This window comes from Ptiloglossa arizonensis, chromosome 2 (genome assembly GCF_051014685.1).
Source record: "Ptiloglossa arizonensis isolate GNS036 chromosome 2, iyPtiAriz1_principal, whole genome shotgun sequence".
Classification (NCBI taxonomy): domain Eukaryota; kingdom Metazoa; phylum Arthropoda; class Insecta; order Hymenoptera; family Colletidae; genus Ptiloglossa; species Ptiloglossa arizonensis.
The window spans coordinates 19,192,815-19,210,913 of NC_135049.1; the positions used below are offsets into that span (position 1 = coordinate 19,192,815).

At 39.9% G+C, this 18,099-nt stretch overlaps 1 protein-coding gene across 9 annotated transcripts in view; it reads right to left on the reverse strand.

The window, feature by feature from the left end:
- Positions 1-18,099, reverse strand: part of LOC143143825 (uncharacterized) — a 134,402-nt gene that overhangs the window by 95,496 nt on the left and 20,807 nt on the right. For all 9 annotated transcript variants that reach the window (XM_076305547.1, XM_076305549.1, XM_076305551.1 and 6 more), the window contains exons 3-5: positions 14,765-14,926; positions 4,088-4,589; positions 463-3,510 (exon numbers count right to left, since the gene is read on the reverse strand). In XM_076305547.1, coding sequence (XP_076161662.1) covers positions 463-3,510; positions 4,088-4,589; positions 14,765-14,926 — 3,712 coding nt within the window. The remainder of the gene's footprint in view (positions 1-462; positions 3,511-4,087; positions 4,590-14,764; positions 14,927-18,099) is intronic.

Below are 18,099 nucleotides of genomic sequence, written 5' to 3' on the forward strand. Positions count from 1 at the left end.
ACTCGAATGAACCCGATAAAAACATAAACACTCGAATCGAAGAATAGAAAAGCTTGGTCCCGAACGACCGATACACACGACCGATCCCTAACCTCAAAATCCGTACGATTTCGCGCTCGAAGCGTTACGTAAATATTTCTCGAGCGTCGAGTCCCCGGTATGTGCACCGTCGAGATAAACAACGTAAAACTAGGCGCGGTAAACGAAACTTTTACCGAAGCGTTTTTACTGCCACCGAGAGATAAATGTTTACAGCGAAGCCGTACGAGGAACCGTAAACCGTGATTCACGCCGACTCCGTGTTCCCGTGTACCTGCGCGGAAACCGTGTAAACAATTGTCGAGGTCAAAGTCAACGGCTATCGATGCGTAACGGGGTCGCCGTAAACAAGACGACGAAAACGGTTACGAACGGAATCCATCGTTCCCGATCGCAACTGATCAAACGAACGAAACAACTCACCTGACGTTCGAGGAGCTACGTTGAACGTCCCCGTGGTTCCTTCTGCCACTGTCCGGGATCTTGTTGTCCACGGTGACGTTCTCGTCCCTCCGTCTCTCGTCCTCCGGTGGATGTAACGGAATAATGATGTAATCCGGCTCCTTTTTCGTCTGTTCCTCGTTCACCTTGCCGCGATTCACTTGACCGAGGGGGTCACTCTTTTTCTGCACCTCGGAGCGCGGCACTTTCGATCTACCACTGAAACGTAGCCTGGAGAACCGCTGGAGGAATCCACCGAGACCGCCCTTTTTCCTTTCCTCTTTGACCGTGGTCACGGGTGACGCGTGATCCACCACGGTTGTACCCCTTTGGAATTTCCCCGTGGAGATATCCTTCTTCGACGACGGCGAGACGAGGGACCGTTTCGTCGTCATGGTCGTTGTGGTCGTTCCCGTGGTCGTCCCCGTGGTCGTGGTGGTCGTCGTCGTCGTCGTCGTCGCCGACATCGTCGCGTCTTCTACCCTAACCGTGGTCGTTGTTGTTGCCGCCGCGTTCTCCTCGTGACGTTTGTCGCGATCACCGCGATGATTCGTATCAACTACCACGGCCAACGCTGGATTCCCACTCCGCTGACTGGGTTCCAGGCAGTCGGTACCGCCGCCACCGTCGGGTGGGGGGGAACGTACACCGTGGACAGTGTGTCCCCTCGCTGCTTCCGCTGCCTCCTCCATCGTTGTTCCCTCTTTCTCGCGCTCTTTCTTCTCCGTCGCGGCCGCCTTCTTCTCCACCACCGCCACCACCGCCTCCTCCTCCTCCTCCACCTCCTCTTCCAGCGCAGTGGCAACCTTCTCCACGGAAGCCTCTTTCTCCGCGGCCTGCTTTTCCACTATGACCCTCCAGAGACGTTCCCCGGCGTTCCTGTTGCACGACGCCGATGAACTCTCGTCGACGTCGTTCCCGTCGTTCTCCGTCATACGACGATGATATTGGTCCCCCTGATCCCGCAACCGGGCGATATTCTCCACGTAGTAATCACCGATGAACGATTTCACCGTAGAATTGGTCGTCGTCGTCGTTGTCGTCGTCGCCATCGTCGTCGTCGTTGTCGTTGTCGTGGTCTCGTCACCAGGTTCACCATCGACCGGATGTTCGATTATCGTTGGAACAACACCACCGGTGTTGCACGAACGTTGTTCGCGCGATGTGTCCGTAGGAACGTTCGTCGGCTCTAAACGCGACACGCCCCCCTCCAGGCTGGATGTTCCTATGGGTTTGGTTTCCAAGCAGGGATAATCTATCTCGTCGTCTACTACGGGATGGGCACTAGCATCGTCTCCATACATTGAAAATAGATCCGAGTTTTTTTTTACCTGACAGAGAAGCGACTCCTCCTGTTTCTTCAGACGTTGGCCCAACTGATTGATCGGTACGCGTACGAACGGCCCTTTCGAGAACTGCGAGAATATGTCCTCCATGGACTTGGAGTACTTCCTGGTGTCCGAACACGGTTCGTTGCAACGGCTGACCAGATTCGAGGTCGAGCTGCTGCTCATCTGTTGCACCATTTCGGTGACCCTGAGCCGCGAGGATCGTCCGGAGACGGGCTCCTCGAGCTCGTCGCACGCGTCCATTCTATGGAACGCGCCCCTGGACGACTGGAGGGCCTTTATGTAGTCGCACTGTTGGGCAAGCTCGTAACTAGCGTTGTTCAACACGCGTTTTCGACCAGCGGTGCCACTTTTCGGCGATCTCGGTGTTTCCTCGGTCTCCTCGTTCGCGACGGTCTCTTTCCGGTATCTGTTCGGACGGAAGTTTCTCTCGTCGATCTCGTACTGCTGGGCCAGCTCGTAACTGGCGTTGTTCTTCACCCTGTGGGGTCGTTTGCCGGACAAGGTTCTCTGTACACCTTCCATCGCGTGTTTACCGTTCGTCGCCTCTTCGACCTCGCGTTTCAGCTGCTTGATCGCTTCGTCCACCATGTCGTTCTCCATGGTGGCGATCGCCATGTCCAGCACGCAGTTACCGCGATCCTGTGTCTTCACGGTCGATGTGACTTGCTTCTTGCCCGATGTCTTCGCGCGATCCTCTTCCTCTTTCGCGTTCTCCTCGAACGAGTCCGACTTACCGTCCACCATTGCGCTTTGGGGCGCTTGGGTTCTCACCGAGCTGGTCAACGAGCTCTTCGTTCGTTCGATCTCGTTCTCGTTCTCGTGATTCCGTCGCGAGGATTCCTCGCGTCTCTTCTCGTGGACGTTCGTAATTTCCGCCATTTCGTGATGATCGCGCAGACTCACTTCGTCGTACCGCGGATCATCGCACGCCGTGGAAAAACCGCAGAGATTCAGATCCACGGGGACACTGGCGACCCTCGTGTAATTCTCGAATAGATTCGACGTGGATACGAGAGACGTTGCCCTTGAGGAGGTGCGACACACCGATGAGAGTGGACCGTGTGCGGACTCGTCGGTGCTGCTGGCCAGACTGGGCGCGCTTTGAGATTTATCCGTGAATCTAAAATTAAAGCACTCCTCCTTGCTCCACCCTTGACGCTGGTGCTGCTGGTGCTGCCGCAGCTCGTGGTAATCGTAGTCGCGACGGTGGTGGTGGTGGTGGTGGTGACGATGGTGGTGATGGTGGTGGTGATACTGTTGCTGTTGCTGGTGGTGGTGCTGCTGCTGCTGGTGCTGGTGGTGGTGCTGGTGCTGCTGTTGTTGATGATGATGGTGATGATGATGATGATGATCGGCAACCATGTTGCGACCGTGCGCCATGCCACCGGCTATATTTAACCTGGTCTGCAACAGACGAAAGGAACTCGACACGGCTGCCTGGCCGGACTTCAGATCCAACAGGGCGTCTCTCTTCGTCTCGACGCCGATCTCGCGCAGATCGATCGTGTTCCTGTAATCGACGGAGGTCGCGTAGTTGCAAGCCGGATCCCCGAACACCATCAAACGATCCTCGATCTCCGAACCGACGCGATTCTCCTTCGATAGGTTACGATCCTCCTCGTCGAAGTCCTCCTCCTCGTCGTCGTCCTCGTACTCCTCGTCCTCGTGCCAAAAGTCCCTGACGACGATCGATTCAAATGTAAAACATTCATCGTGATCTACACGAACCGTACACCGCGCGTGGACCTCTGCGCGGAACACGGGGATCGCGTATACGGGAAACCATCGGACAGAGATCGCGCGAGACCACGTTTCGTTGGTTCGCGGGTAGGTGCGTGTATTTCGGATCTCCTCGAAATTAAAAGTAAAAGTCAAGGAAGTCTATTCGGGGTCGCGATTGCGGTAACTTGGCGAAAATACGAGGGTCGTGTAACGAGCTTTAATTCCGAGAGTCGTTGCCAAGGAAACTCGAAGACCTCCGCGATGAACGTGTCGCGCGCGTGTCCGTTGGTTGGTTACGTTCGTACGAAGTGGAAGATGACCGAACGCGAACGAATCTGGTCGATCGATCTACCGAGTGTGTCGTTTCTTCGAGCTCGAAGCTCGAATCGTATACGTGAGACAATGCTGCCTGTCTGTCTGCCAAGGATCACAGGGACAGCTGCACCGTGCATCGCGATAAATTAACGGAACCCTAAACGATACAACAAAGACATTACCATTCCTTGGCATTGCGCGTAGAACTAGAGAATTACCTTGGACGATGCCCGTTGCTGCGTATCCTCGATAGGTCCGAGTTGCGTTTCAGGTACAATGGTGCGAATCCGTTCGTCAGACCGTTACGTCCGAAATCGTCGTCCTTCTGACAGGTGTCCAGGCTCTCGAAGCTACGGTACGGTCTGATCCTTGAGAAATGATCCGTCGCGTTGCCGAAACCGTTCGGCAGCCTCTCGTAGTCCTGCTCGAGACTGTCCGGGGACGTGTTCTCCGGATGCGAGGCGTTCGATCGATTAGAGTACTCCAACGAGTCGAAGCTGTAACTGGAGGGAGAGAGGGTGGCGCAGGTCCTCTCCAACGACTCGAACTGCAGCAGAGAGCTGGATCGGGACGAGGCCGAGGATCTCGAGGATCTGGGCGAGGCTGGATAGTCCTCGAAGGTCACCTGGTGGTCCCGATCGCTGGTACCGTTGTTCCTGCGCCGTCTCTTCTTCGGTACGACGGAATTGCACTCGCTACCGCTACCGTCCAGTCTCTCGTCTTGCAAAAGATGGTCGAGAAACGAATCGAGGGTTACTTGGGGACACGTTCACCAAACGGGGGAGAACATTTGTCTAAGGACGTTTCACGGCTCGTTTTACGTAACAGTGCTACGTTCATAGAGCGTTTGAAATAATATTTTTACCAGGATTCAATTGTTTTGAGTATCCTGTGATTTTTAAGGTGCGAAGTCGAGTCGGTTCAATTTGAGGAGATATTCTGGTAATCTGGTCGAGAAACATTGATTTCTTTCCAATTTTTTTCTTTTTTAGAGCTCTAAGACTTTTCAATATGTTACTTGGGGACACGTTCAGCAAACGGAGGAGAACATTCGTGTGTTGAATTGTCTAAGGACGTTTCACAGCTCGTTTTACGTAACAGTGCTACGTTCATAGAGCGTTTGAAATAATATTTTTACCAGGATTCAATTGTTTTGAGTATCCTGTGATTTTTAAGGTGCGAAGTCGAGTCAGTTCAATTTGAGGAAATATTCTGGCAATCTGGTCGAGAAACATTGATTTCTTTCCAATTTTTTTTTTAGAGATCTAAGGCTTTTCAATACGGAGTTTTCGCATCGGTATTTATCTGTGCATAGGCTATATTCAAGATTTGTTTTTTGATGAAAATAATAATAATTGCAGGAGTTGCATAATCTTAAGTGAAGCGTATTTTGAAAAAATATAGCTCTTGAAGTTTAAATATTGATTTCTTTCGTGTCTTCTTTGCGCTCTTAACGTGCTAAAAATTCCGTAGTTTATACGGAAAGAAGAGACCTCCGTTGAAGATTCTCTAGAACTCGAGATGTACAGTCGACCGATTTAAAAATTGAAGAGTCTCTGCTCTCTTTGAACATCCACAGCTTGCTCAATTTTACGAAATCGAGAAAATCCTTTTGCACGAATATTTTACAACCTGTACACTTTCGTCGAATATAAAAAACGAATTTTCGAGATCAAATCGCCAGGATACTTCACCTTTATTTCTTCTCCAATTAAAAGTACAGTTTACCTTAATTGTACCCGCGTGAAAACGTCACGATCGTGAACCGGTGATCTCTAATATGTCCAACGATCTATCGGGTCGTTCGGGAAGTAATTTCGTTCTCCAAAATGTTCAATATATAATTTAATAAAATATTTACACACTCTAAAAAAAATCTTTTTCCATTTTCACCAAAGAAACGAACAATCCGAACAATCCAATAGTAACTCCACATATGTGTAGTCGTCCAACTACAGAGTACTTCTACAACCCTGTAGGAGGGTCGCAAAGGCTAAGTGAGACCTAGTGTCGATCGGACCGGTACGTGAACCTCTCGAGCCAGTTCGTGGATAAAGAAACGGAACGAAACGCGTATTAAAATCGTTGACGAGACGAATGCACGATAATGTCCTGATCGATAGGATCGCGGTGAATCGCGTCATTCCGATTGAGAGGCGTTATCGCGGCTCGTGTCGTCGATCACGTGTCACACGACGGTCACGAAGCCGGCAACCGGTGACCGCATAACGCCGTAAGCGTCGCTTCCGGTTGAATGAACCGTGGCTTCCTGACAATCCACGGGGCAGGAGACGCGTAAAACTGGTGGCGGGTGTGCGAACACGAGTACTATTGGCCGGCCCCTCTGTCGAAGACCCACTTCCGTAGCGAGACTTTGCAAACTGGGCCGCGGCCGGGCAATCCACGAACACCCGCGCGACTTTTCACCGTGTTTCTAATACAATCGAGGCTGCCTGCGTACAGAGATGTGGCGCTTGATAAACTTTTGTTCGATGATCGGTTCGTTAACCGAGGGAAGGTGTAGAATGATACAATCTGTACGAGAAACTTCGTTTTACTCGTCTAGAAGATGAGAAACGATCGTAACGTTCGAAAATGTATCGTTTTCTGATTAGAAACTATAATTTTACAGAAATTATAGTGTTTCTTGTTATACTTGGCAAACTTTATACGAGAAATCTTATTATACGAGGAACTTCGTTTTACTCGTTTTGAAGGTGAGAAATGGTCGTAACGTTCGAAAATATATCGTTTTCTGATTAGAAACTATAATTTTACAGACATTGTAGTGTTTCGAATATAATCCACGCTGCGTACAGAGATATGGCGCTTGATAAACTTTTGTTCGATGATCGGTTCGTTAACCGAGGGAAGGTGTAGAATGATACAATCTGTACGAGAAACTTCGTTTTACTCGTCTAGAAAATGAGAAACGATCGTAACGTTCGAAAATATATCGTTTTCTGATTAGAAACTATAATTTTACAGAAATTATAGTGTTTCTTGTTATACTTGGCAAACTTTATACGAGAAATCTTATTATACGAGGAACTTCGTTTTACTCGTTTTGAAGATGAGAAACGGTCGTAGCGTTCGAAAATATATCGTTTTCTGATTAGAAACTATAATTTTACAGAAATTGTAGTGTTTCGAATATAATCCACGCTGCGTACAGAGATGTGGCGCTTGATAAACTTTTGTTCGATGATCGGTTCGTTAACCGAGGGAAGGTGTAGAATGATACAATCTGTACGAGAAACTTCGTTTTACTTGTCTAGAAGATGAGAAACGATCGTAACGTTCGAAAATATATCGTTTTCTGATTAGAAATTATAATTTTACAGAAATTATAGTGAAATTATAGTGTTTCTTATTATACTTGGCAAACTTCATACGAGAAATCTTATTATACGAGAAACTTCGTTTTCCTCGTTTCGAAGATAAGAAACGGTCGTAACGTTCGAAAATATATCATTCTTCGATTATAATTGTATGTTTGTATTATATAGAAATTGCAGTTAGACAAATTATAGTATTTCTTATTGTACTTGGCAAACTTTTGTTCGATAATCGGTTCATTACCCGAGGGAAGGTATAGAACGATACAACGTATACGAGAAACTTCGTTTACTCGTCTCAAAGATGAGAACGATTAGAAATTATAATTTTACAAAAATTGTAGGGAAATTGCATGGAAAATTCATAGAACCCGATCGTAGGATTGAGATGACGAACGTTGCTATAATTTAAATGAAATTTGTTTTATGATAGAAACTATAATAGTTTGTAAAAACGAATACAAATTGAACATACTTTGTAATGTATAAATCTTTTAAACAAATGATACACTATGAGAAGAATTGACTAAATATTACTCTGAAACGAATGTATTAGAAATATCGACTCGTCGATTTTCAATTTAACGCGAGAATTATATAACTGGTAAAAATTGATATTTTTAGAGAAAAGAAAGAAATAAGAAAGTAAAAAATGTATAGAAAAATTAGTAAAATTAATGTAATAAAAAAAAATGAAACATTATGGAGCTTCTTTTCAACCTCAAAATCGATAGAACGAGTTCCTGAAATTTCATCTCGTACTTATGGAACACCGTATATGATTCACAACAGTTACCGATTACAAACGACTACTTGGTTAATCTACAATGGGACACGTGACAATACTACACCGTGAGAAATTAGAGGTGGGAATAACAAGTGGTAGCTGCTATAGGTAGTGGAAATACACAGGGCTACCCGATTATGTACATGAAATAGAATCATAAGTTTTCTGTACCACAAATCGAATTTTTTCACCGAATTCAGTGAGAATTAAAAATCAAAATTTTTATACATTTTAACTATACCGTCACAAAAGTATGACCGAAATTGTTGGAGCACTAGCGAGATTTTTCCGGTGAAAATGAATCCAAACACGGCCACATTCGGAGCAGTTTTAATTCCACAAAAACGAAATCATTTTTTCAAAATTTGGTAATTTCGTATAATTAAAAATAGTCCGATCGAGGTCGTGTTTGGACTCATTCTCATCGAGAAAACCTCGCCAATACGTTGACAATGCTCCAGTGAAGATACAACGACGAATATAAAAATGTTAATTTCCATTGTTTAATGAAATTCGATCCCGGGTGCGTATCTTATTCCTCACGTTGAAGATAAATAATGGTAGAGAGATGATTCCATTTCGTACGTACGGAGAAAATTGTTTCGTACATCCGGAGATTACTGTACTCTGAAAGTGAAGCTCCATGAATCTCGATACTTGCAGGAATTTACAATCTCGTTTCTGCAATTATCAAGAATTGATAATTCCACTGTATTTTCCTACAGGCGAACGCAGTTATTATATTGGATTGTTCAGAAGGTCGTTTCGTTTTCCAAAATGGAGAATATATAATTTAGTAAAATATTTCTACACTCTAAAAAAATTGTGTTTCATTCTCGTCAAAGAAAAACGAAATGACTTTCTAAACAACCTAACAATAGTTTAATCGAACTCGGTAGATTAAAATCGATTTATTGTTTATGAATCGTGTCTAGTACGACACTCATTTCGACAACGCGTCAACTGCGCCACCTATTTAAGATACAGGAACCAAGTAACCAAAATTATAGTGGTGGGGTGATCCTTTCGTGGCCTTGAGCGACCAAACAATTGTGTTTCGACTCTAAGCCACGTTTTCCTCGTACAGTGTACGGAAAAATTCTGAAGATTTCTAAGGACTTCTCTGTGCGTATTAATAGACTCGAATTTAATTAAAATAAGTGTTTACAAGAATTTCAATACGTATCCTATTCTATTGTAAGAAATGTCTGATTAAATTACAGCGAGCTCGGAGTAGTTTGCGTGTCGAACAGAAGCAATTGAATTTACTCCACGACGCGTTGCCCTATCGGTTTATTTTTGCATGATCACATGCACGTGGAATTCAACGGCTAGTCCATGGTAATCCTATATGAATCACGTTGAAGGTGATCTAATATTAGATGCAACGGAAGAGAATCGTGCGTACAATTATACCAGTGAGATACAATCAGGTGTTTCTAACGTTGAATGAAAAGAAAAAAAAAGGATTGCACCTGTGCCGCGATTTCTAACAAGCGTAACAATCGTATTAATGTTATGATAAACATTACAACAAAATACAGGGGGAACAACACTGCTCCCGGTCTTCAATTGTACGAGTTGCACCGCTCGATCTTCGATTTCTCTTTTCAATTACGAAATTATTCGAGAACGTTTCAAAATTAACACAAATAACCACAGTGATCCCTCACTGACAATTAACGATTCTTTGTCGACGAAATATATCGTATACGATTCACACACGTTACCATCTTACATTAATTTAAGAAACGAAGATAATTCTCGTGCAGTGTCTTGCATCGCAGACGCATGACTTTTTTTTCTCTCTCTTTCTCTTCGATGCACTATCTTAGATCAGATAACAGTTATCGATGAATAAATTCTGGTCATCGACAATGGTTACCGACCATCGACAAAATTCCAATCATTCGTACTGATTATCGTAACCGAAATTGAATCTCTTCCAACGGTAACGATTACTGTAGCGAAAACAATTTGTTAATCGTTAAACTTACAATTTTTAATTATAATCGTTCTAATGTCTATTCTTCGCCAAAACCATTTAAATCACCATCAACCATTAAAATTTCTCCTAAAACGGTTCCTATGTTTGTTTTCAAGCTCCTCGATCGGAGTAGAATAAATAATATTCATTTATACGAGTAGAGCAAAGAATGTTAACTCTCGTGACTAGACGAACGATTAATAACCTGGATTGCTATCCGATTACTGTGATAAGTAATTTTTACGTCCAACTCGAAGGTAAAAGTGTACAATCGAAACGATCCGATTTCAATGTTTCTCTTTCGGGTATCGCGCGGAACGCGTCTCATTGAAACGTCCACGGTAAGAAGAATTTATTAACAATTCTTGTACCAACTGCGGGAACGTCGAGGAATCATTTCAGGCTTAATGAACGATCGCTGCAAAAAGAGAAAGCAGCTGAGGATCGCCGCCTGGCGGACAGCAACCAAACATACTCGCACGTTACAACGATCGCATTACTCGAAGGAATCTTCGCTCGCTACGTGACCGATACCACTCCAGCTGAACGTAAAATGCTGCTTCGATTGCAACAATTATCTGTTTAATAAGGTACCACGAACGGAAGAATAGTAAGAGTTTTTAGACGATTTTAGTTTCGATATTGAACAACTCGTTGCAAAATCTCCAAAGAGAAAAGGAAAAATTGTTTTTCTTTTTTTTTATTACACCGTGGACAAGAAGATATATTTTTAAAACACTTTGCAAAAGTAATTTCACACGACAGCTTCGAATAAAAGTAATATTCTCAATCTCGATATCGCACAATTGCTTTTTGTTAAACCTCCTGAAAGACGAGAAGAGCAATTTTTCTTTCATCACACTGTGGATTAAAAAAGTGCATTTTCAAAAGACTTTGTAAAGGTAATGTTCGCGTAATAAATTCGAATAAAAATTGTGGAAAATACTCGTTCGAGAAATGTACGAGTTAGCTAGTGTAAAGCTATTGTAAATTATCATGGGTAAAGAAAATGTGTAATATTAAGAACGATACCTATCACGAGTAACTGCATTTTGGATGCAAGAGACATTCGATGCACTTGGTGCAGCGGTTCTCAACTGCGCGCCGCGGGATATTTGAATTTTCCAAACTCAAAAGTTTCTTCTTTCGAAAAAAATATTTACAACTTGCTTTTCCATTTAAGGAAAAACATTTGGAAGAAATAGTTAAGATGACGTTTGTTTCTGTTCAAATTCTGAGATATGTTTAAATAAACGAAATGCAGCGTGTATTTCAATTGATTTTAGAAGTTGTGGACACAGAATGACATTTGAATTTTCCAAACTCAAAAGTTTCTTCTTTCGACAAAAATATTTATAACTTGCTTTTCCATTTAAGGAAAAACATTTGGAAAAAACAGTTAAGATGACGTTCTTTTCTGTTCAAATTCTGAGATATGTTTAAATAAACGAAATGCAGCGTGTATTTCAATTGATTTTAGAAGTTGTGGGCACAGAATGATGCGGAGTTTGTTTACTTTTGGTCCAAGAAATGAATGGCCGAAAGTTGGAAACTTATTCTACTCACCTTGAACTTCCGAGTTGTAAACACATCCCTTCGGTGGTATAGTTCTGCGAGAATGCTCAGAAAGTTCATAGAGGTTTGATCTTAGGACGGATATCGCTCTCCCTTTCACTTTATACGATGTTAAGCCGACTTATCTAATCACACAAGCACTGATACATTACGGTGAAGCGTGCAACAGAATGATAACACGCGTTAAATAACTATTTACCGAAGCAATATCGATGACCAGAATTTTTGCAAAATGCCATCTCACTCGATTGAAAATGACGCGCGTGTACTCTGTTTTATCGTATGTAAATGTTACACAATGTGTAAACAATTATACCAAGTAGATCGAACGAAAGGGAACAATCGGAGGATAATAATCCCAAGAATGTTATTACACAATCTTTTATCTCGAAAAATTGATTACAGAGTACTACGGGACCTCGATGATTATTTATAGAAAAAAACCCAGGCGTGAAAATTCCTTGGGAATATCAAAACGCGTGCAATTATCGGGGTAACCGATCTGGAATATTTTCTTTTATTTCCAATTAATAATTTAATTAATAAATCTTTTATTCCAATTTAGACTCTTAAGACGATGTTATCGAAATTTGTTCAAATTATTATTCAGAAACTAAGGACATTCTTTTGCAATTTTTTTCACCAAAAACTAAGATACTTCTTTCTAGTCTTTTATTAAAAATTAAAATATTTTCCTACTACTTTACCAAAAAAGTAGATTTTTACCAAAAACTAAGATACTTTTTTCTACTCTTTTATTAAAAATTAAAATATTTTCCTACTATTTTACAAAAAAAATAGAACTTTTACCAAAATCTAAGATACTTCTTTCTACTCTTTTATTAAAAACTAAAATATTTTCCTACTACTTTACTAAAAAAAATAGATTTTTAACCAAAAACTAAGATACTTCTTTCTACTCTTTCATTAAAAACTAAAATATTTTCCTACCACTTTACCAAAAAAGTAGATTTTTAACCAAAATCCAAGATACTTCTTTCTACTCTTCTATTAAAAATTAAAATATTTTCCTACCACTTTACCAAAAAAAGTGAATTTCATATATTCCCCAATTTTTACTGTCCTTGTACAAAACTCGAGAAAGAAAGTGGAGAAAATGTTACATGCTAATTGACTCGTAATAAGATAATCGAGCACCTGTGGCGTACGCTAACCGAGCATGAAATCTTATTATTATAATTCCAGAGCAGAGTCAGATACAATCTAATATCGAACGAGTGACGAATTGCTCGGATCTCATTCTATAAAAGTCAATGAATCGAAGGATCAACTCAAAAGAGAAAGTAGACCGCGGTGTTCACAATACTCAATGCCGCGAGTTCCCTGTGAAGCGAGAATGAGATTTCACAAGATGCATTCCGAGACGAAATACCGCTCACTTTAATGTCTTTAATGTCATACGTCTTGCAGTCACTGGTGCAACGTTGTTGTTTCTTTTTTTTTTCTTTTTTTTTGTTTTCGTAAAGAAAAATTTACGAAAAACGATTTATAAAATACGAGAATGACATCGCATACGATCATAATGAAATAATAAAATATAAATAATAATTTCACATAAAAATAATGAAAAAAAGTTCCTGCGAACGTTCGTGCTCATCAACCTTGACTCCAAGTTGCACAGCCATTTTAACGTTACAATTGTTCACTCGTCCTTAAAAAAAAGTGTTGTTAGAAGTATTCAGAACGTGCCGATCTTAACAAGAGAACTAATTAAAATTACTTGTTAACACATCATGAAAGTGTTCGTAAATAGTGAAATCGTAGTAGTTGTAAATATTTGCGAGTAGAATGAGCTACGCCGATTGAGTTTGATTAGGGTATTAGTGGTAGACTAATTACGACTGCAACTCGGGAACAATGGTAGCTAGGGCAAGCGTTTCCCTCAACATTTTCGTATTATTTATAAATATTACATGTTACGAAACACTTTGTATAAATGATAATAACCGAGATCGTTAACTCGTAAGTAATTGAAGACCACGTTTAATTAACCTGAATTTGTTGCAATGCACAAAGAGCCTGATTAACATGAATTCTAATTGCCATCTAAAGAAAAGAAAAATGGGAGAACTTCGTACAAAATTATGTTTGCAAGGTGACGGGCTAAGGTGCTCAGAAATTGTGTCAAACATCACAAATGATTTACCATGTTTGATCTTGACGATGCATTAGATTATCCTGTGTTGTTAATTGATCAAGAGAGATGAAGACTCGTTTGACAAAGTAACTGAAACAATTCCTGCTTTGTTAACAAATTTCCAGATCAACTGTTCGCCTATTGCGCGAATTGTAAATTAAAAAATCGACCGACAGAAATTGAAAAATTTTTTATTCAAAAATTTCTTGCATTTGTTAAATTTTGAGATTAAGTTTTCGCGTATTGCGCGAATTGTAAATTAAAAAATCAATGGACAGAAATTGACAAATTTTTTATTCAAAAATTTCTCGCGTTTGTTAACAAATTTTGAGATCAAAAGTTCGCGTGTTGCGCGAATTGTAAATTAAAAAATCGACCGACAGAAATTGAAAAATTTTTTATTCAAAAATTTCTTGCGTTTGTTAACAAATTTTGAGACCAAAAGTTCGCGTATTGCGCGAATTGTAAATTAAAAAATCAATGGACAGAAATTGATAAATTTTTTATTCAAAAATTTCTTGCCTTTGTTAACAAATTTTGAGATCAAAAGTTCGCGTATTGCGCGAAATGCAAATTACAAAATTGATAGACAGAAATTCTATTTCTAAATAGAAATTAGTAAATAGTAAATTAAAAAATCGACGGACAGAAATTGATAAATTCTTTATTCAAAAATTTCTTGCATTTGTAAATAAATTTCAAACGCGATAATTGACGACAGTTACTTCCATTTTAGGTCTTCGCAGACGCAATGATTGATGTATTCGTCGTCAGAATACGATCTCTTTTATAAAATAATCAAGTTAATCGTCGTCAGAGTATTTCGGTAGTAAACTCGTTTCCCAAGTGCAAAATCGTTTGGTACTCTTCATAACGTAATGTAACGCGTGGCACACGGCCCATGTTCGGAATTGTTGCCAAATTGACACTCAACGGCCTAGTCCAAGAGCTCCGGTATTTTTAGACCTATTGTTATACTATTCGCGGTACGTAACAATCGAAACGATAATTTATACTCAATGTAAAAAGATCTGACACCGTGATCCTTACCTGCCGATCTCTGTTTCGCCCGTATGTGTATCACGCTCTCCGTTTCCGAATCCGAGCCGACCCAGTAAGTGGTACCACTACGATCGGAGTCGCTTTGAAGATCGTCCGACGTTTCTTCTAAAATAGTCTCTAAAAAATCGACTTGCTGCACCAACACCGTATCTGTAAATCAACACAACACACGAGTCAGTAATATCATTGATAACACAAAGATACATTGATCGACCGAGATTCCATGAGCAGAAAATAAAATTATTCTAAAATTATATTCTTTCAGAGTGTAATAAATAAAATAAAATTATTCGCTCTTTCTTTGGGAGTGTAATTTTAGAAATTAAGTGTACAAACTGCTACGTAGAAACTTAAGGTTGCATAAAAATATTTTGACATTAATTAGTCGAGATTCAATGAGCGAAAAATAAAATTATTCTAAAATTTTATACTTTCGGAGTGTAATTTTAGAAATTAGGTGTACAAATTGCTATGTAGAAACTTAAGGTGGCATAAAAATATTTTGACATCGATTAGTCGAGATTCAATGAGAAAAAAATAAAATTATTCTAAAATTACATTCTTCGAGAGTGTAATAAATAACATAAAATTATTCGCTCTTTCTTTGGGAGTGTAATTTTAGAAATTAAGTGTACAAACTGCTACGTAGAAACTTAAGGTTGCATAAAAATATTTTGACATTAATTAGTCGAGATTCAATGAGCGAAAAATAAAATTATTCTAAAATTTTATACTTTCGGAGTGTAATTTTAGAAATTAGGTGTACAAATTGCTATGTAGAAACTTAAGGTGGCATAAAAATATTTTGACATCGATTAGTCGAGATTCAATGAGAAAAAAATAGAATTATTCTAAAATTACATTCTTCGAGAGTGTAATAAATCAAATAAAATTATTCGCTCTTTCTTTGGGAGTGTAATTTTAGAAATTAAGTGTACAAACTGCTACGTAGAAACTTAAGGTGGCATAAAAATATTTTGACATTAATTAGTCGAGATTCAATGAGAAAAAAATAGAATTATTCTAAAATTACATTCTTCGAGAGTGTAATAAATAAAATAAAATTATTCGCTCTTTCTTTAGGAGTGTAATTTTACAAACTGCTACGTAGAAACTTAAAATGGCATAAAAATATTTTGACATCGATTAATCAAGATTCAATAAACAAAAAAATAAAATTATTCTAAAATTACATTCTTTCAGAGTGTAATTTTAGAAATTAAGTGTACACATTACTACTTAGAAACTTAAGAAGACCCAAAAATATTTTGACATCGATTAATCGAGATTCAATAACCGAAATAAAATTATTCTCTCTTTCAGAGTGTAATTTTAGAAATTAAGTTTACAAACTACTACTTAGAAACTTAAGAAGACCCAAAAATATTTTGACATCGATTAGTCGAGATTCAATAACCGAAATAAAATTATTCTCTCTTTCAAAGTATAATTTTAGAAATTAAGTGTACAAACTGCTACTTAGAAACTTAAGATGACACAAAAATATTTTGACATCGATTAATCGAGATTCAATAAACAAAAATAAAATTATTCTCTCTTTCAGAGTGTAATTTTAGAAATGAAGTGTGCGAACTGTGTGCGTAGAAACTTTGAACTTTTACTGCGTCGTTCTATCGTCAATGGTTAACATCGGATCAACCCCTATGGTAAACAAGGCAGAGTCTATAAACAACAGTTTGTTTGTAAACAGAAGACGGTCGTAGAAAGAAATAAGTCGATAATCGTTCCGATGGAATTACCCTCTCGACATCGGGAAATACGTTGAAACTGAGCGTAAGGAAATTCGCAATGCTCAAGGTCGTCTGAAGGTCACACTGTAATAAATAATCAAATTCGTCAACATCAACGTAACGTCGACCAAAACGCAATATCGATAACAATGTACGTTCAACGTTTAAACAAACACGATTGACCTTGAAATTTGAAGAATCGTGACCTTCGTTTCTCCAGAAATGGTGTTCTTTCACTTTTACATTACTTTAAACATTGCAACATGATCGTAATTACTAATATTGCGAACAAATCTGCTTAATCGAACTTTTACATCGCAACATCAATTTTAAATTTACTTTAAACGATATTGTCATTCCAGAGCCACAATATTCGCTCTTATATTTATTTACGTCGTTACTTTACAAATTTACCGTATCGAAAACAAAAGAATTCTATTTTAGAAAAAAAAAAGAAAATACAATACGAACCGAATCGTTCGAATCTTCCTCGTATCAATTTCACGCACACAGTTTTTACAAAATTAAATAATTCAAACAATAATTTAATAATTAGGGTTTGAAGGGGGTTGGAGAATCGTAATATTGTTCAAAAGAGAAACACTCGATCGTTTCGCGAAAAGTAAAAGAAAACGAACAATTTACGTTGCAAAAGGTCGTCCCGTGGAAAGACGACACGAGTCAATAAATTCGACACACATAACGAAGTTATAATCTGTAAATATTCTTAACTGTAAATATTCCCTCTCTCGGAGTGTAATTTTAGAAATTAAGTGTACAAACTTATTAATTGATCCCACTTAATTAATCGCTTGAGTAATTTTAATAATTTACCGCGAAACACAACGCCGCGACGCAAGAAATCCTCAATTAAAATTCATGACGTTTTTTTCCTGATAACGAATACGAACATAAGTCTCAACAGAAGCAACGATCCGATGAATCGCTCGAAAAACCACGATCGCAATAATAAACGTCCCCGTTCTCGGATTTCGTCGGCGAAAGCGTGCGGTGAACGCGCGGGAAACGAAAGAGGTTCGAGAGTGGGGGAAGAAGAAGAAGAAGAAGAAGAAGAAGAAAAAAAAGAAAAAAATTAAAATACGAAAGAAGCCGCGGTTAAAATTATTAATGAGTAGAACGCACCGTGAGCGTATCGTTCTGGACACGTTTACAGAGCAACGAGAACTCCTAGGACCGATGTGACCACAATTATTACGTTTCGAGATAACATAACCGTTTTCAACATCGCGGTGTAGACCGTGCCACCGCTGCTGCGGTATTGTAATTTATCCGGGGATCGTGTTTCATCGTGCACGATGCACCGATAATCGTGATTCTTCGAATCGAAAAGCTGGAATGGAGTTTCCCTCGTTTTTCGATAATAGTGAACTACGCTAACACATTGGACGCGTGAACGTGAGAAAATTTCTTACGGAAAAATCAATCGTGGAGGATTAGTATCTTCGAATCGTCGCGAAGTTCGTTTACGAATTACACGGGGAGATGAAATTGAATTTTAGAGAGAGTTTCGTTAGGTGGGTTTGGAAAACTTAAATTAGACGGTTTTGGGGA